This window comes from Littorina saxatilis, linkage group LG4 (genome assembly GCF_037325665.1).
Source record: "Littorina saxatilis isolate snail1 linkage group LG4, US_GU_Lsax_2.0, whole genome shotgun sequence".
In the NCBI taxonomy this organism is placed as follows: domain Eukaryota; kingdom Metazoa; phylum Mollusca; class Gastropoda; order Littorinimorpha; family Littorinidae; genus Littorina; species Littorina saxatilis.
In genome coordinates, this window is record NC_090248.1 from 18269009 (window position 1) to 18295958 (window position 26950).

Below are 26950 nucleotides of genomic sequence, written 5' to 3' on the forward strand. Positions count from 1 at the left end.
TGTTGGTGTGTGAACTGGTGAGTATGACATATATTGACAGCGGGGAATGAAGACAACTTGTTCAATCTGGACCCCAGAACATGCGCCTTGTCTCTAAACCAGAGCCTTGACTACGAGACGATGCAGCCTCAACAACTGATGCTGCGGGCCAGAGAACTGTCCATCTCCGCCTTTCGGACCGCTGACCTGAACATCACCATCAACATTGTGGACTCCAACGATCATCCCCCGGTCAGTGTGTGTGTGTGATTGTGATGGGGGTGGTGGGGGGGGGGGGGGGGGGGGAGAAACATAAAAGGGTATAGCTAGATGAAAGGGGCCGGGTTGGGGTCTGGGAGATAGGATAGGCTTACATGTAAGCACAATTTATCATTTTCTTTTTGTTAATTTCTACGCATATGAAAGGGATCTTTACATCACAAGGAAGCATTTTCGGCCTAGCTCCATTTAGGCCTATGTGAAACATTTTAATAATAACGTTGTGAGTAGTTTCAAGAATACCGGCGCACAAGAGTTTGTACAGAAATGCAACTTTATTTATTTTATAGAAATGCGCAGATTACGTCATCTTTTTGACGCTCCCGGAAGACGCAGCTCCCGGGACGGTATTGACGTCACTGAACTGTTCTGATATTGACGTCAGCGATCGACTGGAGTACACCATTGCAAGCGGTAGGTTTTTAATACGAGCCCATACCAGGCGCACGTGGTAAAATGCCAGACGATAGAGCACATTCCACGTGTGCGTGAGTGCGTGCGTGCGTGCGTGAGTGTGTGTGTGTGTGTGTGAGTTCTTTGTTCAAACCGTGGAATCTCTCACATTATACATTATGACAGAGCTGTAAAATCAGACGTACGTATGCATGATTTTGCAGCAGATCCAGGTTGATTGTCAAATGGATGGATGGAAGGTGAATGGATTTTGTTGGCGCTTACCCTTGTATTGGTATTTGCGTTAACAATGCATGCGCTACTATGCCCACCGTTACGTGGCTGACAACGTCACGGGAAAGGCTACGTGTAAATGAGATTCACATTTTTTGTTTTGTTTTAACCAATTTATATTTCAGACTCCTCGAACAGGTTTGCAGTAAACTCTAGCACCGGTGAGGTGTCCGTTGCACGCTTTATGGATTTCGAGACAGAGGATCACAACACTGACGTCATCGTGTACGTGCATGACGTATCGAGCACGCCTTTCACAATGACGGTTCTGATTAATCTGCTGATTACTGATGTTGACGACAATGCTCCTCAGTTTAGCAGTGACGTCATCAACATAGGTGAGTAGAAAACCCACAAAGGATACTTGTGTTTAATGAGAAAATCTGTTTCACTAAAAACAAAATCATCAATAATGTTCTTAATTAGCTAGTCAAAGTTCAAAGAGCATTTCAGACCGAGACTCGGCAACAAGAAAAGTTTGTTTTTGGAACTATTTATTCAAAACACGGTGCAAAATCATTTTTGACTTTAACGTACACAAGCAGGGCCTTACATGTTTTGGCCTTGATGTTGGCACGTTGGAGGCCGGTTTATGCTTAGATTTCTGTCATTTTATCTTCTGTTGTTTTATCTGAAAAGTAAGCTTACAATAGCGCGTAAATCTTGGAAAGTCCGCATTGTAGAGTTTAGTCATTGTGTGCTTTGTTATGGAGAAGACGACCCTCGAGATCAAGACACGCGGTAAGGTAAGATGAAGACACTAAAGACTAATCAAGATCCAGATTTTATTTGCTTTGTTTGTCTGCCGTCATTTCGTGTTTCTTCCATGCTTTTTTTTGTGTAGAAATACCCGAGGACACCGACCTAGGCCGGCTAGTAGGGACACTGACCACTACAGACGCAGACAGCCCAGGGACTCCGCTGTCTAAACCAACATACGGTTTTGTCCCCGCCACACACAGCTCTTTCTATATCCACCCGGACACTGGTAAGTTTGTTTTTGCACTTTAAACTCGTGTATCGGTAAAACATTAGATTTTCCTTCTGTGAGCAGTATCATGATATGACGTCAGAGTCCCACTAAAACTCATTTTGGTGCAGGTGGCCGTAATTACAAAAGAGTGCATGTTTGTGTGAGTTAGATCGGAACAAAATAAAGGAGCTCAAACTAAAATGGATCGATATATAAATTGTATTTGTATTTTAACCAAAATATGACATTTGACACAGATCTCAACAGTCATTGTTCCCATTGACCGCTAACGCGATCTCGATCTGTATAACATGTCATAGTTTGGTCTAAAATACAAATTACGTACAACAAACTTGCTTTATCCGGTTTTGAACCCAGTGTGACATAGCACATAGTTCTACTGGCAAAAGTAACACGATCATGGTGAACACGGTGTGTTCCAGTGTGGACATGGTGTTCCATTGTGATCATAGAATTACGGATAATGTGTACTGGAATTGTTAATGATATGTGACCAGGCACCATACTGACCAATGCGCTGCTGGACAGAGAGTTCAGTGAGAACATCCAGCTAACGGTGTCTGCCCACTCCTCCAACCGTACGACAAACGTCTCCACCGCCCTTGTTAACATCACCATTATCGACATCAACGACAACCCCCCTGTCTTCACTCCGGTGAGTTTTGGTTTTTTACATTTAGTCAAGTTTTGTTAGTTTTGGTTTGGTTTTGTAATAAGAGCGGTAGGAAAAAAACGTTAGCGTCAGAGCCGCAGCATAGACGGCGGGAATTAATTCCCAGAAATGAGTGTGGGCAATCTGCCCAGTCAAAGAATCTGCTTCATTGTTAAACCCAACTTGATTGGATTAACATTATTTTTGATCAAGAAACGACTTGACCTTGCCTCCATTATAAGGTCCATCTATTTGAGTACAGCTCAAATAAAGAAGAAGTAGTAGAAATAGTAGAATCTCTTACGCTGGAGAATAAACAATACCGCTGGATAACATTCAAAACAAGATCACATCTAATTTATGTTCTTTTTCAGACATTCCTGATGTGTAACGTGAGTGAAGGAGCTTCGAAAGGAACACCTGTCTGTGCCGTCACAGCGTCGGACGTAGACACAGGGACGTTTGCTGACATCACCTATTCTAGCGATTGTAAGTGTTTGTTCATAGCTTGTTTTATCAATTTCGACCAACTTGAGAAACAAGCACAAAACATAACAACAGAGGCGAATATAAATTGTGACTGTGAAAAAATGTATCCTTTCAAATTGGAAAACAATAGGTGACATATTTGTTCCTAAAACAGCGCATGTGAATCATGAACGTATCAGTCTAGTCAGTTAACAATAATACAAAATTCGGCAATATGTTATTCTCAGGATTGGCCCCAGAATTGGAACAGAACTATTTAACTGTGTGCACTGAGTACAAACCAAACAACAGTTGCTCGCTTTATTTTACTCATGTACAAGCCAATGCTAGAATATGAAAATAAAATTGCAACATTGATGTGTATCAGTTCCAACCACTGGAGGAAGTAATGTTTTGGAAATGCTTAGATTGAGTCCGTGGAACAATCAAAGAATGTTTGAAATAAAACATATATCACTTACATCAAAAACAAAAACTTTAAAAAAAAACTTATGCAAGTACATAATTAAAATGTCTGGGAGGAAATGCCAAAATTATATACTTGGGGAGATTTTCTTTTCCAGCGTCTTTATTTCCAATCCACTCGATCAGTGGTGAGATGTCCCTGAACGGCACACTGGATTACGAACAACAGACGTCATACACGCTCGTCGTCACAGCAACGGATGACCCAACAGCGAAACCTCCGTCACAAAGGATGACGTCACACGTCCTGGTGAGAGTGCAAGTGGAGGGTGTGAACGAAGCGACCCCCGTGTGGAGGATCCCGGCAAACGATTCTGAGATCCGCTATGTTCCTGAAAATACTATGCCTGGTAAGTCACATGGATACTGGCTGTTTGACTTTCGGCTGTTGACATTGCTAGGTCTTCGACTGTCATTATGTCAGTCTTTGTCTGTGTCTTTTATCCAGTCTTTTATTTTATATGTTATCCCAACTCGACCTTCTTGTTAACTACTTTGCGTGCTTTTCGCAACCGTATTTCTGTGTGTCTTTATTTTGTTGCTAAATCAGAAAACAAGAAATGTTGAATTTTTGGAACGTTTAATTCGGGACAAGACAACACGTTTAGCAGAACCTCGTCCTAACGGCATTTAAGTGGACAAACAAGAAACACGACAGAAGACAATAAAGCCATATTGCTTTGACTTTTCTTCCAATGTGCCCACGATGGTAGTAGCAATGACAAGATAATGACAATAATGTTTTGTAAGTAATGTTTTTTCTTATTTTTTTGCTGTTGCCGTTTTCAGCCTCTCCTCGTCGTTTCTCTGTGTCTGTGTCTGTGTTATATTCGCCTCTCTGTCTATCTGAGGACTGGGTGGCCGAGTGGTAACGCACTTGCGCACTTTTCTGTCTGTCTCTGTCCTCATCTGTCTGCCTATCTGTCTCTGTCTCTCTTTGTTTCTGTTTCTCTCTCTGTCTGTCTGTCTCTGTCTGTCTCTGTCTGACTGTCTGTCTCTGTCTCTCTTTCTCTCTTTCTCTCTTTCTCTCTCTGTCTCTGTCTCTGTCTCTCTCTCTCTCTCTCTCTCTCTCTCTCTCTCTCTCTCTCTCTCTCTCTCTCTCTCTTAAAAGAAAGATTTAAATTAAATGAAGGCGTGCTCCTTCACAAAATACTTTCCGGCCGTGCACCACGAACTTTCGTTGCAAACTTTAAAGTCAAACCAAACCGAAAGTTTAACGTCCAAATTCCAAGGATAGATCTCTTCAAATCAAGCTTAGCCTATTCTGGTAGCGTCCTGTTGAATTCTCTCCCGGAATTTGTGAGAGTCCCAATGAGTCTCAATACTTTCAAAAAACACCTTTCACTGTATTTAATGTTAAATTACGAAAACTCACAGTGATGGAAGACTTCGTTTGGTTATATTTTCATTTGTCCAAAGCATCAGTGTTCATTATATCCACACAAAAACACTCAAAGCTTTAATAACACATTTACTCATGCATGTGTATTCAGCATTGCTTTCACTACGTTACATATACGACGCTTTATATTTGTGTATAATATGTAATGTGTAAATATTCATATGTTGTTGTTTTTTCTCTACCTTTTTTTTCTACGTTAATATCCGTGTAAATATGTGATTAGATTAGTCCCCTCTTTGGGCGAGGGCTGGTTGAAAAAAGCTCGTTGTATTGCTTATGCCACAACCCTCGAAAAATAAAATTTGATTTGATTTGATTTGGTCTCTCTCTCTCTCCCTCTCTCTCTCTCTCTCATCCACCCAGTTTGTTTTCTTCATTTCATCATAATTAACGACGGTGTGGCAATGTTATAACCGTTGTAACTATTTTTGGTCACCAGAAGAGACAGCACGAATTGTTCTTGTGACTATGTTTCAGGCACCTCTCTCTTCACCCTATCAGCCAGTGATGACGACACAGGGGATGACGGACAAGTGACGTATCAACTGCTGCAACCTGCTGCATCTCCCTTTCTGCTGCACGCGCAGCAAGGCGTGGTCACGCTGCGCAGCAAGCTGGACCGAGAGACGCTAGACATTTACGTCCTGGTCCTTGAAGCATGTGACTCAGCGGAAGTTGACCAAAGGTCATCAACCGTGACCTTCACAATTAGCGTCCTTGACATTAATGACAATGCTCCAGTGTGTAAGCACGTGGAGCCAGTAATCGTGTCAAGCTCTGCTAGTATCGGAGACTCCATGCTTAACCTCTCCTGTTCTGACCTTGACCTTACCAATGGTGTCATGACCTACGTTAAAACGGGCGGCGATGTTTCCGGTGTGTTTAGCGTGAATTTGGTCTCAGGTGAGATCGGGTTGTCTCGGTTACCGACCCAAGCCCAGTACGAGGTACGAGTCGAGGTCTTTGATGGAGGTCCTAAAAGGTTGAGCACTTACACTACTGTTACTTTCATCATCGAGGATGTGTTTTTGTTTGCCAATCTGCCGGCTGTTTTGAGAATCCATGAGGATGACGCTGTGGGTAGCATTTTGCTTGACATTGAAACTGTGGGGTCGAACCTTCCCACTTTCTTTGAACTCGCTGGTGGGGAAGGAGTGTTTGCTGTCCAACCTTCTACCGGGGAAATAATCCTGATGTCTGCACTAGACAGAGAGGCAAGAGATACATATGAGGTGACTGTTGTAGCGTACACAGCAATTGGTCAGAGAGCTACCTCCAGCGTCACTCTTTCCGTGCAAGATGTTAACGACAACGCTCCAATCCTTTCCGGAACCTTCAACTTCAGCGTGTCAGAAAATGTAAGTGTTCCTCGCGAGCTGCACGTGTTTTCTGCGATCGACGTTGACCTAGGCGACAACGGCACTGTCGTATTTCGTATCACTTCTGGTAACGACGGTCAAGTGTTCTCTTTAACCTCTGATGGCAAGCTTAGTGCTGTGGCACCGCTAGATGCTGAACAATCAAGACTGCATCAGTTGGTCATTGAGGCGAAGGACGGAGGTATACCCTCTCTCACTTCCCACAAGCACGTCTATATCTCCGTTAAAGAAGTGGATGAACACCAACCTGAGTTCATCACTACGGGTCAAAGTCTACATGTCAGTATCCCAGAAGACACCACTGTAGGCGCCCCTGTTATTCACTTGCAAGCTGAGGACGCCGATCTGAATGATGACGTCAAGTTTGACTTTATTTCGGGCAACGTTGAGGACACGTTTGTTATAGACAGAGCCACTGGGCGGTTGTATCTCTCACGCGTCTTAGACCGAGAAACGCACTCTACCTTTGAGTTAGTGATTCAAGCATCTAACGCTAGACAAAAAACCACAAACACTACCGTTACTCTAACAGTTACTGACGCTAATGACAACGCACCGGTCTTTTCCAGGCCTCATTACCGTTTTGAAGTGGATGAAAACGCAGCCCCTGGTACCTCCACTTGTCAAATTCGCGCCACAGACTCCGATCTTGGACCCAACGGCGAGTTTTATCTCGAAATAACTGAAGGTGATTCAGATCATGTGTTTTTGTTTGACGGCCTTAATCTCGTGATAAACAAGTCTCTAAACGCATCTGTTTCAAGTTCATTTACCTTGACTGTCCGAGCAACTGATCGAGGAACACCTGTTCTATCATCTGACGTTGCTGTGCTGGTTACTGTGACACCTGAGAACAAGCCACCGAAGTTTTTATTAAGAGATGTCAACTTTACCGTGCCGGAAAACTCGCTGACTGGAATCATGATTTATGATTTTGAAGCAACCTTTGGAGGAGCGAGGGAGACGGGAGATCTTGTGTACGCTATCACATCAGGAAACGATGCTGACCGCTTCAGCCTTGACCAGTACTCTGGTCAGCTGTACCTTATTCGTGACCTTGACTTCGAAAAAGAACATTCCGTCACAATCACGGTAAGAGCTGAGCACGCTAAGGACAGTGCCCTCTCTGACGTCATAACGTTTACTGTGTACGTCACGAATGTGAATGACGTCACACCCGCCTTCTTGCGTTCGTATACGTGGTCAGTGCCAGAGGGAGGTCACACCGCGACCTCCTTGGGAAGAGTGAGTGCTACGGACAGAGACGAGGGGGATTTTGGACTGGTGAGAACATGTTACTTGCTACTCGAAACAAAACAAAAAGACATGTTTTTCTGTCCGGAACCATTGACCTTATCTTTTTCAATTTAGCAATGGTGCTTTGGTACCCATGTCGTACGATGTTGGGATCATTCTTTTCAGGGACGGCAAAAGGCTTTGTTTAATGCCGCTTAAGTGGGAAATGCAACAAAAAGCGCCACATTTCAGTAACCGCTAGGGGAATTGCCTTCAAATGTAACGTGTTGTGTGTAACCTTTTTCCAAGTTAAGTGATATGTTCTATGAGTTTCATTAGATGTTTCATAATGATGTGTTAACTGACCATACACCTGAAACTGTAATTACAGTTGGCCTACAGTATAACTGGAGATTCTCGGTTCTCGATTGACGAAACGACAGGGGAGGTGACACTCACAGGCCAGATCAGCTACAGCGACAACACCTTCTTCAGTCTCTCCGTCATCGCCACTGACCAAGCAGGTAATACCCAAATAACGGCAACGTTTTGTAATGACTCAGTTTTAAATGTTTCGCCAACTGCCGACGCCAAACGAAATCTCTGATAGATTGATTTTGGAGACTGCATTTTGTGATACTATTTGTGTCACTCTGACTATAAAGCTCAATATAGATTGGGCCAAGTCGACTTGGCGAAGCTTTGGCGCTAATTGTTAGGTCGGCTTAATTAAAGGTATAGGACGTCCTTAAACCAGTGTATCACTCTTTTGTTTATTGAGAAGGATAATAGCTTGTAGTTACCGGCTGGATTCACGCACTTCGTCTTTTCACACAGGCCCCAACAGCCTTACGGGCAGCGTGACGGTGACAGTGCACGTGACTGAGGTCAATGATCACGTGCCCAGTTTTCAGCACGTAGCACAAGAGGTCAGCATCCCAGAGTCCAGCGTTGTGGGGTCAGTGGTCACCGTGCTGCTGCCCCGTGATGATGACCTTCAAGATAACGGCAAGGTCACATGTGACATCATTGGTGGAAATCAGGTCTGTCCCAAGACGGGTCGTTTGTATTAGAATGGAGCAAGTAAGAATTCTACAATATTTAGCTATTGCTGGTTTTAACGAGGAAGAATTTCAAAAAATCCCACGTGGAAATAGCTTTTAACTTAAGAATAAATTTGTGTCTCATGTTTGATGTGGTATTAAAGTGAATGATCACAATCTTAGTTTTGGTTTTGTCCATTTTGATATTTATGAGAGGATTGCAGTTTAAACCAGTGTTTATGTAACAAAACATTATTTAGGCCTTATTTTCTTTTCATATAATGTATTTGTGTTTTCTCCGAGGGTCATGTTAAAATGTTCTGGACTGAGCTGACCGTTCGTCAGTTACCTAAAAGATAACTCCCTCTTAACAAAAGTCCCCCCAGATCAATGCAAGTGAACTTGATATAATCTTGATCATAAAACAGCTTAATCTACTTTGCAGGCTGGCAAATTTAGCATAGATCCAGTCATCTGCGTAGTGAACACCACCGCCAGTTTGGACGCCGAGTCCCAGTCTACGTACATTCTGATGGTGACTGCCACAGACCACGGAACTCCCTCGCTGACAGGTACCATGACGTTGACCGTGAGTGTGAGCGACGACAACGACAACGCCCCGGTGTTTGACCCAGATACAGCGCACGTGCACCTTTCACGCGCTGACCCGCCCAGTACCCTTGTGTACACTGCTACAGCTACTGACGCTGACTCGGGCAGCAATGGACTGGTAAGGAGTAAGATATTGTAACACACTAATGTGGCTTTAATGTCGGAGGGCTTCAAAGGTGTATGTTACCGTCATATTACCTTTGGAACAATGCCAAATGTCTGGTTGGCTTTTTTTGCATGTCTCTTTTTTGTATCCAGAGGTAAAGGTATACATTCCTTTCCGTATTCATCATCTAGTAAATCACTGCAGATCCGTCCATTCATTTCGTTTTTGAAACTGTTTACAGTTGGGTCTATCACAAACAATGAGAAAGGTGCAAAGAAGCTCAGATATTTTTGCACTTGTTACTTCAAATCTCCTTTAACAAATAAGACAAATCTGCTCACGGGGAACGCCCCTTTGCTAATGCTATATTTGACTATTGTTCACAGGTACTGTACAGCTTCCTGAGTGGAAACGCTGCCGGTCACTTCACACTGGACCCTCAGTCAGGGCGTGTCCAGACCATATCGCCCCTGGACCTTGCAGCCGACAACCACACTCTCTTGTTGACCGCCACTGACCTGGGCTACCCGGCTAACGTCGCCCTCCTCACTCTCCACATTGATATATCTTCCTCCCTAACCCCGTCTACCGTTGATCAGACGTTCACCGTCATGGAGAACAGCGCTGTCGGAACTGTTGTGGGCACCTTGCCCTCTGAACGCAGTAAGACCACTCTGTCTCACAGAATCGCTTCAGGCAACTACAGGGCTGCGTTCAGCATCACGACAGACGCGGGCGGTGATGGAGTGATACGCCTTGAAGGGCCTGTAGATAGGGAAGAATTCTCCGAGTACCAGCTGGCGGTGGTGACCGAACGGGCCGATGACAATGTCACAACGGTAGTGAGAGTGGAAGTGGTTGACATCAACGACAACGCCCCTGAGTTTTTAATTTCTAGCCTTGCCTTCCCTGTCGTTGAGAATCTTCCCCCTGGCACCACGCTGGGGACGTTATCTGTCATCGACAAGGACACGGGAACCAACGCTGATCTGACTCTCAGTTTCGAGTCAACCACACCCTTGTGTGACGTCTACTTCTCCCTAAACTATAACGGCGTCATCACTGTCAAGCATTCCGTTGACTACGAAGCGTTGAGAGAGTTGATCTGCGAGGTCGTTGCCAAGGACGACGGATCGCCGGCCTTGACATCCACAGCGACCTTCACCGCGAGTGTCATAGACGTAGACGAAAACCTGAAAATCGTAAACGGTTCCAACAGCACTGTGTTCCTCTCCCTAGAAATTCCATTCGACTCCTCTACGGGCATACTCGTTCATACCCTCACTCCTTCCGAATTCAGCATGACTACAACCCCAGCAGATACTCTCCGTTTCCTGAGCGGTAGCGAGAATGGAGTATTCTCCGTTTCCACGACGACAGGGGAGGTAAGCGTGGGCCGCCATGACCTGCTGTATGACAACTCACGCTACTTCCAATGGGTGGTGTGTCACCATGAGATGGGCGAGGCCAGAGACACACAGCTGGGTATGGTCAGAGTGGACACTTTCAGCATGAATCGTCACGTTGTGGTCATCTCTTACGCTGTCTCCAAGGAGTATTTGGAGGCTAACAGGTATGGGGAACAATATGATTCTATACTTTGTTTGTAATTGTAATGGAAGAAACATTATAAAAGATACGTGTATGTATGTCCTTCCCAGACTTTAATACCACTATGAGGGAAATCATGTTGATATATGCTTACCTGACATAGACAACTCTACATTCATGACAATTTACCTTACCTAAATATTGTAATTCAATGCCTGATACTTAATCATGTTTTCCCCAAATCTACCTTGAATTTTACACTATTTTTAGAATGACCGATACTGGTATCCATTTAATTCTTCTAAATTATCCCTTTTTGGTAGAACAAATTGTATAATAATGTTATTTTATTCATATCGTACTTTTGTTTTCATTTAGTTCCATTACTTTCTTGACTTGTTTTATTATCACTTACACAACATTTCAGGAGTTCGCTAAAGGCGCACGTGCAGGTGTTCTTTCCTGGGGACAGACGGGTGGGGATACTAGAGATACGTGACGACACTCCCCCCAACACCAGGCGTCGACTGCTGAGCCAGCAGTGAGTACTTTCCTTTATGCTTCACACTCTGGGCTTGATCTTGGAGGGGGAGGGGGGGGGGGGGGGGGGGGGGCTGGGTTTCAAATGCCCACTCTTACCCGGCAAATGTACGGGGTTTTTCTCTCAAGGAGAAACCCAAAATAGCCCTTTCAAATGCTAACTTTCAACAGCAGCTTGGGGGAAGATCCTCCAGACCCCAGTCTGGCCAGCCCCTGTACCGTTGTCTACTTTAGTAAGCCTCTCCCTCTCATACTCTATGTCCACCCATGCGACTGATAATCATGGAAAGGGCTATACAGAGTTGTTCCCCTTCGTGTAGCAGACACCGTCTCTTCCTTATTAGGGCAATATCAGGAGTATCACGAGTCAGTGGCAGTGGCAATAGGTTTGCATGTTAATTATTTAGTTAGAAGTACTTTATAGCTATGTGTGTTATTTGGTAAAGTGCGTTTTTGAAAATAGTTGACATGCGCGGAAGAAAAGTTTCCATTTTAATGTATTCATTTTAATGGACATTTAAGTGGGTTTTGTTTTTTAATCGTTATTTCTATTGTTATATTGATGAGTGAAAACAAAGATAAGAATAGATTTGACAGGGCGTTTGTCCGAATCAGAATCAGCACAGAATAGGCCGTTTTGATATAGAAACCAGCGGGTAACTTGCAAAATCATTGGCACAGTCCGTGCCTGTCTTCACTGGCAGGTCAGAAAGACCATGGCGTCTAAAACGAAATTATAATGTGTGTGACGTATACCATTGGTGTTAATCGCAGGTCAGTGGTGATGATGTACGTGGTCAACGACACAGCCGCGGACAGTGTGGGCGGTGTGGACAGAGCTAAAGTCTTCCTGTCTCAGGCTGACGTGCTCAAGGTAAGAGTTTTACCACTAGTTCATGTGAAGTAGTATTGTCTAGTTTACAGGGTGGTTTTTTGTCTTTCCTTTTTCTTTGCAGGTTTTACTCTTGCAACGTTTTCCTGTGCGTTGTTTTTAATAATGTACTGAACATCAATTTAAACTTAATTAAAATGTACAATAAAAAAATAAGCACACTGACCTTGTATCCTTAGCGGATTATGACTTTATTCAGTTATTCTGCAGAAAAACAGAAATGCTGGAGAAAAACTGTTTGTTTCTGCAGCATTTCTGCATAATGTCATCTTTCGCGAGAGCAACACTTTTTTCTGCAGTAAAACAGTTTTACTGCAGTAAAATTGAAATCAAGAATGCTGCAGTAATGTTGTTTTACTGGAGAAAAACTGTTTACACTTTTTCTTCAGCATTTTGGCATTATTCAGTTATTCTGCAGAAAAACAGAAATGCTGGAGAAAAACTGTATTTTCTGCAGCATTTCTGTATAATGTCATCTTTCGCCGAAGCAACGGGTTTTTCTGGAGCAAAACATTTTACTGCAGTAAAATTGAAATCAAGAATGCTGCAGTAAAACGGTGCTGTTGTTTTTCTGCAGAAAACCTGTTTACACTTTTTCTGCAGCATTTTGTACTGGCTCATTATAATGTTGGAGCACGCGAGCCCCCCTCTGTCGAGAGATGGACTCATCCAGAATTACCAATAGTTACAAACTATTATACTATCCCAGGGGGCGACGAATACAAACGCTACTTTACAAGATCGTTCGTTTTTCTCCAGAAAAACTGTCACAGACTATTCGGAAGAAAAGTTAATCGCAATAATGCTGCAGAAAACCAAGTAAACATTATGCTTCAGAAAAACTGTTTTGCTGCAGAAAAAAACGCTGCTTCGGCGAAAGATGACATTATGCAGAAATGCTGCAGAAAAGACAGTTTTTCTCCAGCATTTCGGGTTTTCTCCAGAATAACTGAATAATGTCATAATCCGCCAAGAGCCAGTACAAAATGCTGCAGAAAAGATGTAAACAGGTTTTCTGCAGTAAAACAACAGCACCGTTTTACTGCAGCATTCTTGATTTCAATTTTACTGCAGTAAAATGTTTTGCTGCAGAAAAAAACGCTGCTTCGGCGAAAGATGACATTATGCAGAAATGCTGCAGAAAAGAACGGTTTTTCTCCAGCATTTTTCTTTTCTGCAGAATAACTGAATAAAGTCATAATCCGCTAAGGATAGACCTTGTTCTGGTTCTGTTTCACCCCAGTCTTGCTCAAACAGTTTACAGAAGTAAAGCCCATTTCCTGTTCATTATACAGGTCAAACCTCGCCAAAATGCTGGCCTGAACTTACTTAGATAGCAACTTCGAAAATGTGCTGATACTGACACTCACCCAGTATCGTTTTACGTTCATTCTCAGTTCAGACAAAGCAGCACTTTTTAGACGAATAGCAAATGCCTGACTCATATCAAGCTATATAGAAAATAAAATAAAAACCTGACACCCCCCCCCCCCCCAATCATCGTTGTGTTTGAGAATGACCTGAACCTAAATCTCTTTTTGTACCTTCAGGTTTTACAGGGTTTATAAGACGGAATGCTAGCATTTGTTCGAGTCACTGTTGTACTCGATAAGGAGCTTGACCTTATTCTTTTTTACCTTTAACTACTGCATCAGTAGCTAAATGGAGCACCAGTCTCTGGTCTGTCAGCCGCCTAGTTTTTAGTAATAAACAGAGCATATCCCTTGTTGACCCCGAGTCCGATTCACCATACTGTGGTAAACACTGACCTAGACCTAGTTCTCTTTGACCAACAGGTACTCCAGCAGTCGCCGGATGGAACGCCAGTCTCCGGCCTTTCAGATGCCTTGTTTCCAGTCATACAGGTCATGCCTTACCACAAAAGCCTTGTCATTGAAGCCCACTCCGAGTCATTGTTGGACACTGGAGGAGGTCTAAGTCTGGTGATTTGCGCCATTCTCCTGTGTGCGGCCATCGCGCTGTTTCTGTGTGTCTGCTGCGTGTGGAAACGTCAAAAAAGGACGAACAGGTCAGTTTTCACTGTGTGTGTGTGTGTTTGTGTGTGTGTGTGTTTGTGTGTGTGTTTGTGTGTGTATGTGTGTGTGTGTGTGTGGTTTTTGTGTGTGTGTGTGCATGTGTTTTTTTGTGTTTTGGTGTGTGTGTGTGTGTGTGTGTGTGTGTGTGTGTGTTTTGTGTGTGTGTGTTTGTGTGTGTGTGTGTGTGTGTGTGTGTGTGTGTGTGTGTGTGTTTGAGTATAAGGCGGTTGCATATCTTAGTTTTACTTTCAACCCTTATCTTAGCATTAAATCACATGATTTGTCTTGGGGGCATTTTGTCACAAAATGGGGAGGGGGGAGGGCACTTGACCAGTGGTCCTATCGGCTGGGATTTGTCCAAGGAGCAGTTCTCTTAGTCTTAGGCTTGTTTATTTGGTGAGGGGGGGGGGGGGCAGTTCAGCGTCAGTGGGGGTTTGGGGAGGGGTGAGTGGGGGTCGTTTGTCCATGGCCCTGGAACCCATTTATCCGTTGTCTGCACTCTTATTTTATTTTGCAGGACACGCGAGTCTACTCTTTCGCTGCTCGGAAGTGGTGAGTAGTGATCAAACGTTAAATACGTCAAGACACGTATGAGTAGAACAAAATAGACGTAGTAATTGAAAGATTCTCTTGTCTTTTACGGGAGAAATAATTTGAACCGACAAATGAATCTGTTGTGACCTTAATTGTGTGTAATATAAATTGCTTTCAAAATAGCTATCACTGTTCTTGTACACCGTTCTGACGTTTGTGTATTAGTCCAGGTCTGTGGTATGCTCATTTGAATGCTGATTCTATTTAACCCAGAGTCGCCGTCTGGGACACCCGACATCACGAAGAAATTGTCAACGATATCAACACCTGGTAATAAACTATATAATTATTTGTTTGTATGTAAACTAACAACAACATAAATCATAGTGGAAAAAATAGATAGCTTCTCGAATACCTTTTTAGGTCGGAGCGCACGTAGCACTTGGGTGTTGTTTATCTTTTATTTCTTATCATATCAACATACACCTTTTGTCATATTTTTGTAATGAAAAGAAGTTTCCCTGAACGAAAAATGGAAACTTTTTTATCCAAAATGTGATCAAACATGTTACGATCGACAATAAAAATGTAACATTTGCCTATATCCTTGCTTCCACATTTCGCTGAAATTGGCATTGGAATCGTTCTTGTTCATGTGTATTTGTGAAATATCTACACAAATGTGCTATGTCAAACTTATTCTTGAAGTTCGATGTTTGATTATATACTCAGAAGCTTATAAGTAATATTAAACGAGGAAATCTGTCTATTGTGTGCAGGTGAAGAAATCGTGGTGACTGATCGGCGGACCTCGATGGACATAAAGCAGGAACTGGACAGTATGCTGCCCCTCCCTTTCCTACTGACCCATAGCCTTCAGCTCAACATCCAGACTCCTCCCGACGCCACGCACATGGCGAACAACCGAGAACAACAGATTCACGTCAACCGCTCCGTGGAAGAAAAGAAACGGAAGAAGAAGACGAAAAAAGCTGGAAAGGTCCACAGAGAGGGATCGGACTTGCTGCTCATTGCTGAGTCTCTGGCCCCAGCGAGGAACGCTGGAAGAGTTGAGCTGCTCCAAAATGTCGCCATCGATGAACTTTGTCTTTCGTCTGAGTCTGAGGATGAGCAGTCTTTTTCTGTTGCTTCTGCTGATAACGCGAGTGCCGATGACACGCAAGACAGAAACGTGGATGCCGATGGAATTCCATGTAAGATTTTGTTTTGTGTGACGTTTTCTCAATTCTCTCACGTAGTATAAGTTGCCTTGACGAACCAGTACTATGTCGACATTTGTATCTGAAATGGTAATGTAATTGATCCTGAAATGATGACTGGAGATCGATTCGCCATTTTGGTGAACACTTATATACACCCTGTGTTGTCTATCTCTTTCTATTTTGAGAGGATCAACCCCCAAGCAAAATGTTAATTATGTAAAGATAAACTATGTGTTTGAATTGAAAAAATGCTTTCTATAGAGTAACACTCATAGTCATATTTGAGAAAAAACAAACAGTGGCTAGTAAACAAACACTCTTCTTGCACAGTGGAGGAACTTCCAGCAGAGCCCGGAAAGTCCCGGACCACGACAAGATCATCAGAAACAAAGCCCAACATCTTCCTAACCGTCTTGGCCGCAATACGGATCAAACTGAACACCAAGCTAGCTAGCCCTCCTGAGCGAAGCAAGAATAATGCTTCCAATCCGTCGGACGGAGCATTTTGAATCAATGGAAGCATGTAAGTTTTAAAAAGCATTCTCGGGTGGTGATTTGTTAGAATGTGACATTATTGGGAAAATGGAAGCGTTTTATTACATTTATAAATGCGCGGGTCACCATTTGTGTATGCCTTATGCAAATTATGTTCATGTTGTTTGAGGACTTAAAAACTTGAAAATTTTGGATTTCCAAGGAATGCAACGAGTAAACGGAAACAACAACTTTTACTGGTATGTTTGAACAATTCCTCTCAGTCAAAAGTCGTGGTGAAAACAGTAATATGGACCATTTTATGATGTACTTTAACGTTTCAGATCAAAATCAAAATGATGGCAAGACGGAAGTTCTTAGGACAGAAGTCCCAGATGAGCGTGACGTCATTGTGACAAAATTGGTGAAGGGCACAGTGATTCGGAGTCTGCAGCGCCCTGACATCCCACCATCCATAAACAGTCTCTTATTTGATTGAATTTAAAACAGCGCATTCTTCACCTGTAATTTGTTAATATGAATGTTAATTTTAATTGTTAAACTTTACTTGACAAATTAGACGCTGAATATATAAGGTGACGTTTGTAAATGCACGTTTATAGATTTTAATGAATGTTTTTTTTAATGTAATTGTCTGTTACTTGTGTGGTAATGTCTTGTCACAAGCCACAAACAGAATTCCTAAAGTATTATAGTCTTGTATTTTATCTAACCGCATTGTTTTGAAAAGATGTAAAGTTCTTAATTTTAGACAACAAGAAGTAGAACCTTGCGGACCAAGTCTCCGTAAATTATGTAATAAGAAGCATTAGCCAAGGTGCAAAAGCGATGTTCAACCTCATTTCTTGATCATGTTTGTGCATGAATATACATGTGTTTGTTTGTTTATTTTCCGTTGGAAAAGTTTTTCATTACTTCAAGTTGCACATTTTTTTCTGAAATAAACCTTACTTCCAATGTATACCATTTCTTTGCAAGTCATCTTTGGCAAAGAGATACCGAGAAACTGGTCCCTGCATGTTGTGTTTTCTCTATTGTTTAAATGTGATCCACGTTAGAAGACCAGAAAAAAGGCCAAAATCACCGATTTGTGTGTGGCCTAAACTGGATCATCATGAATTCGTCCAGCCAGGTACCCAGGATAAGCGCATCGTTTCACTGACCCAAACTAAAAAGTTACAGTCTCGCTACTTTCTCTGCAGAGTCGGATTTTGTTCTTGATAATTTAAATTGGTAAGTGACATCCAAGTCAATCGACTGAATACATGAAGCACAACTACAAAAACGAATCATATTAGCACTGGAAACAACCAGGGTGTAGGGATGCAGACCTGAGGTGACGTACAATATAATTTACACAGGAAATGTACCGTAATGTCTTAACCCCCCTCCATGTTTAAAGAATCATCATACATTACTTGTGTTTGTTTGATTGGTTGGTATTGTTTTGATTTGTTTCTTCCACTTGCAAAGGCCTCCAATTAAAACAGATTTTTTTTATCAAGGTTTGCTGAATGCATTTTTATTTATAAAGCGAATATATTTCTTTTTCATAAAACTCCTGTTCTGTCTCTCTTACACACAGGATATTGTTTTGTTGCATCCACAACGACTTATCTTTGCGAGTTTGCATTCTTTAGACAAGTATTTGAGCATATACATATATTATGTTTTTTGATTATGATGTGAAACGTTCAAAAGGAATATTTTAATATATATGCGCATCTTACTATGTTCATGTGTTGTATGTTATGACTGCTTGAGTTGGCTGAATGAATTCGTTAAGTACATTGAAACCTGTGTTGTATGTTATGACTGCTTGAGTTGGCTGAATGAATTCGTTAAGTACATTGAAACCTGTGTTGTTAGACCTCAACATGTTGAGAAAGTCAGATCAGGGACACTCAGCTTCACGTAAACCATCAGTTTCTGGTCACAAACACTCTCAGTCTTTTACACACAGTACAAAAACCCTTTCGTTTAAAACTCACCGCTTGAGAACATCCCAGGTGCACTCCGTAAAGAGCGAGCATTTTTCAAAACAATTATTTTTGCGTGGCCAGCCGGATTTACCATGGCGATAAACCTAACTTTTAAAATCTAAATAATAAATTGACAGCTTGTTACACAAACATTATTAAATCATAAAAGAATTCCTTTTTCACCAAGACAAGATCAGTACAACTCGAAGTTTTGAAAGTTTGAACAAAGGGAGCCCGGAAGCAGGTCACGCAAGGTCGTGTTTTCCCAGCAGACGAATTTTCTGCATTGCGCCGTTTTTTTGCATTTTAGATTCAGAGGTTCACAATAACGTGCAATGCAGATACAGTGAGTTGCATTAAAATCACAAACTGACGACTAAATTGTGAAAAAAAGTAAAGTGGATCACAATGGTCCACGATGGCTCAGGGGTTAGATAAACCACAGAAACTGGTGTGTGGTTTACGCGAGCTAAATAGCATTTAAGAAAACAATTAACTTTTTAATAGCAGATTGGGTCTTAACATAAAGGCAGTTTTTTTTACAGCACCTGTTACAGTGCAAGGTTACGGTTTGTAGACTTCTATTGTAAACAAAAAAAGCCCTCTGGTTGTGGTAATGTAAATTCCAATAACACAGGAACCGCGAACAGAACGAAGTTGCAGAACACACACACACACACACACACACACACACACACACACACACACACACACACACACACACACACACACGCACACACACACACCGCTCTCAGAGACAAACACATCTGTATTCTTGACAGCAACAGACCACTGCACAAGGAAATTTGGCACCAAACTTGTATTCTGAGTCAAAGTAAGTGTAAAGTCAACAGATTGCAATTTGTGCAGACAAAAAACAAAAACAGATTTTGCCTGAGAAAAGGTTGGAAGATAATCACTCGATATAAAAAGTGGTATAACACGATTCTTTGGACTTTCTTATAACTTCTGTACAGACATAACAGTAGTCATCTCTGCACACACAAAAACATAGAAAGCTCCATGCAGATGTCAAGATTTGAACATTTAAAGGGGCATCTTTTCCCCCTTACGTTTTCTCTGTCTCTGTTAATTGACCTTTTTGTGCAAAATTATATCTCGGAGTACTACTTTAGCATCTATTAGTTTACTTCGTTTTGATACAAGCTCTGTGGCTGTACATAGCTTATATTCAGAAATTGTAGAACGCGAAAAGTGTCAATTACGTACCTGCGTGCATACAAAACGACGTGCCAGTTTTACTATGGTATCAGGGTATATAATAGAAAATATCACTAGCATAATAAGTTATGGTTTAGTTTGATTGACAATAAAAACTACTTTGTTCGATTATCAGTGCATTAACCGAAAACTGTCAGGGGCAAAAATAAGGCGTATATATATATTTGATTAGCGTCTGCGAGCAAGGAATGGTAAGATAATATCATACAGTCTTGTGATGTTACCCTCTTGGAAATGTCACAACTATTCCGTTTTTATATTTAGTCAAGTTTTGACTAAATATTTTAACATCGAGGGGGAATCGAAACGAGGGTCGTGGTGTATGTGCGTGTGTGTGTGCGTGCGTGCGTGTGTGTGTGTGTGTGTGTGTGTAGAGCGATTCAGACTAAACTACTGGACCGATCTTTGTGAAATTTGACATGAGAGTTCCTGGGTATGAAATCCCCGAACGTTTTTTTCATTTTTTTGATAAATGTCTTTGATGACGTCATATCCGGCTTTTCGTGAAAGTTGAGGCGGCACTGTCACGCCCTCATTTTTCAACCAAATTGGTTGAAATTTGGGTCAAGTAATCTTCGACGAAGCCCGGGGTTCGGTATTGCATTTCAGCTTGGTGGCTTAAAAATTAATTAATGACTTTGGTCATTAAAAATCTGAAAATTGTAAAAAAAATAAAAATTTATAAAACGATCCAAATTTACGTTTATCTTATTCTCCATCATTTGCTGATTCCAAAAACATATAAATATGTTATATTCGGATTAAAAACAAGCTCTGAAAATTAAATATATAAAAATTATTATCAAAATTAAATTGTCCAAATCAATTTAAAAACACGTTCATCTTATTCCTTGTCGGTTCCTGATTCCAAAAACATATAGATATGATATGTTTGGATTAAAAACACGCTCAGAAAGTTAAAACAAAGAGAGGTACAGAAAAGCGTGCTATCCTTCTTAGCGCAACTACTACCCCGCTCTTCTTGTCAATTTCACTGCCTTTGCCATGAGCGGTGGACTGACGACTCGGATGCTACGAGTATACGGTCTTGCTGAACAATGGCATTGCGTTCAGTTTCATTCTGTGAGTTCGACAGCTACTTGACTAAATATTGTATTTTCGCCTTACGCGACTTGTTGTTGTTTTCGGTGTATTCATTTGAAGCCATCCGGAGCACAGGAAGGCGTGTCATAATTTGATTGACGTCTTCCAGCAAAGGTGGTTCCATCTAGGACTTTTCGAAATTGCTGCCAACCCTGCAGCTGTCTTGGTACTTGTTTCTCGTCTGTCGGCTGCTTTCCGCTATTGGTGTTTCTTTCTGCTCAGGCTTGAGTTTCTAGTTTCTGTTTCGGTTACAGATTATTTTCCTTGTCCGGTACCGTGACGGCAAGAGAGGGTGGTTTGCGTTGCTAGGGTAACGGCTTGCCTCCAAGATTCGACGAAGTACTGTCCACCTCTGATTTCAACCCTTGGGTCGCTGTCATCGGTTCAGACAACCTTGTTCGGGAAGGAAAGCTTTTGGCCAAGATTTCGTCTAGCGCTCCCAAACAGGACGATGAGGTATCTCGTCCCTTGATGCCTCCCTCGCTGGTTTCCGGAGGGGGTCTTCTACTTCGTCTGGCGACGCTCTCGGACCAGTTAGGGTCTGGACTTTTCGTGACCTGCTTTTCCTTGCGATGCCTGGGTAGGGGGGATGGTTTGGGGATGGTGCTCACGGCCTTCCACTCCAGCTTCTCGTTGAAGATCGGCTTCGCTGGATTCCGCTTCGGCTTCCAGGTCACCTGTAACAGTTATTGAAGTACACTTTTACATTTGTTAGCTGTCCGATATTTTCAGCCTTTGCATACATGTTGTTTTGCCTATAGTCCTGCTTTTGGGATTATTGGTTTAAGTGGTTTACGAGTCGGTTGGGTCAGGTGCATGCCCAGCACAGTACAATGTCAGCATTTCGTTAGTTTTTCAGTGATTGCTTTAAAGCACACAAATCACACGAGCAGCCCGAATGTGGATTTATGTACAACAATAACAACCCGAAGATTAGCAAAGCAACAACACCAACAACAACAACAACAACAGCAACAGTGAATGGAGCTTATCCCATTACCTCATGACAACAACAAAACAACAACAAAACAACAACAATAACAACAACAATAACAACAACAACAACAACAACAACAACAACAGTGAATGAAGCTTATCCCATTACCTCATGACCAGCGGAGGTCAGCGAATGCGTGACCACTCGGTCTGGCGTGACCTCTCTCATTCTCAGCCACGACGTGTGCACACGACTGGGGGACGAGTCGGACGTGATGGAGGAGACACCGGACGCCGTAGACGCGTTGCAGGACGTGTAAGTGGAGCTGATGGACGTGGAAGACGGAGCAGGATACCAAGAATTGGGGGCGTCGAAGCTCGGGTAGAGAGATGTGGACAGTCTGAGAGGTCTTTCAAGGCTTGAAGAACGACGTCTGTATAAGGAGCTCCTCCTGGAGATCTCAGGAGATGATTCTCTGCTGCTCCAAACGGCTGAATCTCGTCGGGCGCCGAGAGCCAAGATCTCAGCATCCTTGCCGGACATCCGACGGTTGCCGCGTCCGTATCCGTAAGGGGAATCGAACCAGCAGTAGTTTGAGAAGCGGCGTGCGGAATTGGGGTCGTCAGGCAGAGGGGGTAACCAGGACATGGAAGGTTTGCGGGCCTTCCAGGGTGCGGTGGCTTCTGAGCGAGAGGCTTTCTTTGCGTTCCAGCTGATCCTGCTGACACAAAGTGATTTTATCATGACGCTTTTTGCGGGAGAAATACGCTACAGCACATAACGTAAATCATTCTCTCAGATCACACGTACGCCAGAAAGATGTTGACGATGTCCTGTTGTCCATCTCTTCTGTTAGTGACCAGGTCAATGAATGTGTTGATAAATACAAAGACGTAGGGCTCTTCCTACAGGGGCTTAATTCATGGTATTTATTTGTTATAACTTAGCTCAAATTCAAAACGATTTCTTGTCGATTTGTGTGTTGGTTTCATTTTCAATGAAAATGACTTGATACAGACACAAAGAAGGCGGTTCCAAAAGGTTCGGAAGTCAGCCAGTCCTTTCTCTTTTTCTCTCTCATTTCTCTTTTATCGTGAAGAATTGTCTCTTATATAGTAACTGTAGCCGCTAATGCTTTCTGTATTACATTCAGCAGAAGAAGTATAAGTGTTTACACACACACACACACACACACACACACACACACACACACACACACACACACGTACACACACACACACACACACACATACAAACACACGCACACACACACACACACACACACACGCAAACACACGTACACACGCGCGCACGCAAACACACACACATACATACACACACACACACACACACGCACACACACACACACACACAGTCACTGACCTCGTGCGGCTAGGCCGGGTATCACTGACACTTTCTGTAGATCCGCTGCGACTGCATACCCCACTTGTTCCTGCCATCAAGCAGAAAAAGTGGTCACATGTTCTCACTGTTCTTATTGCAGGGTAGTGCTGACAACTTAATTAAGTCAATAATTAACCTAACAGTTTTGACAGAAAACAGATACCACGTACGTCATTGTTTGGAAAACAATAAACAAATTAACCACAACGTCCTGACAGAAATCAGACCTCGTAAGGTTCTGCTGGTAACCAAAGTCGAGAACCAATCAATAAAACAAATCCTGACAAACAGAAAGGCTAAACAATTTGTATGATGTGAATATAGTCAAGAAACAAACCTTCGTCATTAACAATGCCATCGGAAGCATCGCTACCAGTAGAAGGAGTGAGCGACTTCCTGGCCAGTGACCTTGACCCCAAGGAATCACCAACACCGCTGTCGTCATCCACCAATGACGCGCCACTACTTGTGCTGACGTCATCCGGCAACACACTGTCTTGCCGAATGTGAAAGGCTGGCGCGGGCGTGCTGAGGGGTGTACCTTTAGGAAGAGGATCTGGAGAGAAAAAGCAGATTCACGTCAATGAGTTGTAGACCCTTTGAGACACACAAACATAGATATTATAGTCGTTGAAAGAATGTTCGACACACTGTCTCTTGTTCTTCTTTTCATACTGTATAGCTCTCGCAACCTTTTTCAAACTCCCTGACACTTTAATTTTGTCTTGGTTTTTTTTGTTTTGTTTTTTATACACACACGTACACGTGCATTTAAAATGTTCTCCCTGATGGTAGAGTAAAATGTGTCTTACCTGTGGGATGGTCACTGTTGACATTCCTGGAAAAAAGAAAAAGAAATCACTTGCAACTGTTAACGACGATGTAGGCTTAACAATCGTACATAGTGCAAATGGTCACATGTCAGACAAAAAGTCGACAATTTCACACTTAAATATATGCAGTGCAACTGCTTCAGGTTCGATTTGCATTACTTGCAACACAATGTACAACAGAGATATAGGCCTAGTACACAAAGAGGCTTTTCTATAACATTACATCATAACACCCACCATTTCCGTCTCCTCTTCATCCTGTAGATAAGACAGGCGATAATAAAGACGATGATAATGACGATAAGGACACAGACGACAGCGATAATGATGAACAAGTGGCCATCGTCGACGACAGAGGAGCGGTCAGCGTGTCCAGTCTGGTAGGGCATAACCAGGTCAGCCGGCAGTGGACCCCCGGTCAGTGCAGCCACTGGGGTACCATCAGGGGATGCTTGCACAATCTGGGACAACAGTGTGCTCAGTTTACTACTGCTCAGTATTGGCTAAAACCACATTTTTATTTTGTTTCTATATTTGTGTCTGTATTTCTTATATATTACTATTTATTGTTTCACTGTCTACTCGTACACATTATGGCATTTTCATTCAAAAAAATATGACATTCTAAATGTCTTCCCATCAGATCAAACAAGCCGCATAAAAGTCTTGATATCCAAGTGTCATTTATAACAAAGGAGAATGTCTTCGTATGGTTATGTTAATTTGCTCTGGATTTCTGGTCCTTTTGATTTTTGAGTTATCAAACAAAAAACATGCTCGGATTTCATGTGTAACGCCGTGTTCATGGCAAAGACATGTTGAAGATTAAACAATGGGCGTGTATATTTACCTGCAGAATCTGATCCTGGGTCAGGAAGGTCTTTGTGACCTTGACATTGTGAAGCTGGTCAGCTGCCACATCCTTAACCACGTAGATCAAGATCACTGACCTGTGGACATCAGTCTCACTCTACTGAACAAGGTGTCAATTTACTGCTTGCAGTTAATCATCGCGGTACTCGTCACAGCTAGGCTGAAGCTATGCGAAATATTTAAGCATACAATCTTAAAGGGATGACGGCGAAGTAGAAAGACCGGAATAAAAGGTCATGAAGTTAGATATATTGAAGTTAGACAGACAGACAGACAGACAGACAGACATCCAGAAAGGAAGACAGGCAAACAGACAGACAGACAGACAGACAGACAGACAGACAGACAGACAGACAGACAGAGAAGAAAGAAGGAAGGAAATTGGATTAGAACAAAATAGACAGACAGACCGAGAGACCGACAGACGGACTGACAGACTAAAAGAGGGACGAAACATGGGAAGAAAGATACATTGAGACCACACAAACGGACAGACAAGCAGACAGAAACAAGAAAATGGAAGGAAGGGGGGGAAAAGGGTACTCAAAAACAGAAAAAGCCAGCATGTCAATCATTGTGGGTTCTTGTTTGTCTCTGAGTTTACCTGTCAATCGGTGTGTCTGAACTGTCTAGCTGTTTCAATATTACTTTTTACCTGGCTGCAAGTAGTCGTCGCCTAGCCGAGCCTCCATGAACCAGGATAGTGTGAATGCCGACTCTCTGAGGGCTGCTAAACATTGCCTGTAACTTGCTCTCCAGTCTAGCTCTGTCCAGACACACAGGCAACACAAACAAGAATGGTTAGCCAATGGATCGTTGTATTTGTTGTAGATCAAGAACACGGACCTGTGGACATGCAGTGTGTTCTTGTGAATGTATTGTTTTGTAAAACAAAAATTAAACGTTCCATTGACTCTGCATTCTTGATTTTTGATTCTGAATTTTGAAACGTTAGCAGTCAATCTGATTTTGAACTATGAGACACATATACACAACACACTTCCACAAACAACACCCACCCACACACACACACACACACACACACACTCACACACACTCACACACACACACACGCACGCACGCACGTACGCACGCACGCACACACACACACACCATTTATCATATGCATGCAATGTAGTAAATGCATCAAAATCTTCATGTCACTCAATAATGCAATGTCTTTGTCTAACTAAAAGAACAGACAGAACAACAACAACAACAACAACAACAACAACAACAACAACAACAACAACAATAACAACAAAGAAAAAAATCCCCGGAACGTATGAAGAACTTCTGACTAAAGAGATAGCTTAAACAATTCCTGTGTTATTTGCAAATTAATAATGTTGTTTCGGGAACACGAACCTTTCAGCTTCCAACGTCGATACGTCTAGGGCAATTTCAACCACCACAATGTTCCTGTATTTGTCGTAAGTGTCAATTCGAAGCATGGCCATTTCAGACTGAGAAGACCCATTGCTGTTAATGCTGCACACCATCCACTGGAAGTAGGTAGAGTTGTCTGCCAGTTTCTCCGTGGCGGTAACAGTGACCTCCCCTGTGACTGTGCTGACGTCAAAAGGACCGTGGGTATTAACAGAGACGTAGGTGACCGTGGCACCGGGGGATGACGTCAACTTGAAATCCTCTGGAGAAAGCTGATACACCAACTAGGGAAAAGCAGACGATAGCTTATGTCATCTGTTGAGCCTAGGCGGTTTGCTTCGTTACCGTTTACACAGCTACAATCGACTAATCGACCACAAACATCAATGCAGAACAGATGAGCTGCTAACGTTTGAAATCAAGAATAAAACAAAACAAAACAAGAAAGGTTAAGTTATTTGAACATTTAATTCTAAACAGTTTTTGGAAAGTAGTATGAACAATATGTTTGGTTTTGTCCTAAATAAAATGTTCCAACAATACAATCTTTCTTTTGTTTTCAGTTTTAAAAATATTACCCTACTTTAATGCA

At 42.5% G+C, this 26950-nt stretch overlaps 2 protein-coding genes across 4 annotated transcripts in view; one reads left to right on the forward strand and one right to left on the reverse strand.

The window, feature by feature from the left end:
- The first annotated feature begins 1075 nt into the window (after positions 1-1075).
- LOC138964143 (protocadherin Fat 4-like) lies at positions 1076-18454 on the forward strand. Of its 2 annotated transcripts, XM_070336031.1 has the most exons (18): positions 1076-1283; positions 1790-1933; positions 2437-2594; positions 2966-3080; positions 3644-3895; positions 5425-7610; positions 7954-8086; positions 8400-8605; positions 9051-9335; positions 9710-10896; positions 11302-11415; positions 12189-12288; positions 14103-14335; positions 14860-14894; positions 15150-15206; positions 15656-16090; positions 16430-16622; positions 16918-18454. In XM_070336031.1, exons 1-17 carry the CDS (start codon positions 1130-1132, stop codon positions 16606-16608), a joined length of 5973 nt encoding a protein of 1990 aa, XP_070192132.1. In that variant the 5' UTR covers positions 1076-1129; the 3' UTR covers positions 16609-16622; positions 16918-18454. The 2 variants fall into 2 exon arrangements, with proteins under 2 accessions (XP_070192132.1, XP_070192133.1); XM_070336032.1 differs by lacking the exon at positions 15150-15206.
- Positions 18455-19377: 923 nt separating this feature from the next.
- Positions 19378-26950, reverse strand: part of LOC138964141 (protocadherin Fat 4-like) — a 32565-nt gene continuing 24992 nt past the window's right edge. The window contains exons 31-39 of one of the 2 annotated variants that reach the window (XM_070336029.1): positions 26338-26642; positions 25625-25735; positions 24947-25046; positions 24334-24557; positions 24076-24101; positions 23601-23819; positions 23243-23312; positions 22028-22580; positions 19378-21599 (exon numbers count right to left, since the gene is read on the reverse strand). In XM_070336029.1, coding sequence (XP_070192130.1) covers positions 21228-21599; positions 22028-22580; positions 23243-23312; positions 23601-23819; positions 24076-24101; positions 24334-24557; positions 24947-25046; positions 25625-25735; positions 26338-26642 — 1980 coding nt within the window. In that variant the 3' untranslated portion in view covers positions 19378-21227. The remainder of the gene's footprint in view (positions 21600-22027; positions 22581-23242; positions 23313-23600; positions 23820-24075; positions 24102-24333; positions 24558-24946; positions 25047-25624; positions 25736-26337; positions 26643-26950) is intronic. The other variant, XM_070336030.1, reaches the window with a different exon arrangement.

Excerpts from the sequence above, each read along its gene's own strand:
- LOC138964143 (XM_070336031.1), top strand. The coding sequence starts at position 1,130 with ATGGATTTCGAGACAGAGGATCACAACACTGACGTCATCGTGTACGTG. Across the intron at positions 1,934-2,436 it reads CTATATCCACCCGGACACTG|GCACCATACTGACCAATGCG; the intron begins GTAAGTTTGTTT and ends ATATGTGACCAG. Across the intron at positions 2,595-2,965 it reads ACCCCCCTGTCTTCACTCCG|ACATTCCTGATGTGTAACGT; the intron begins GTGAGTTTTGGT and ends GTTCTTTTTCAG.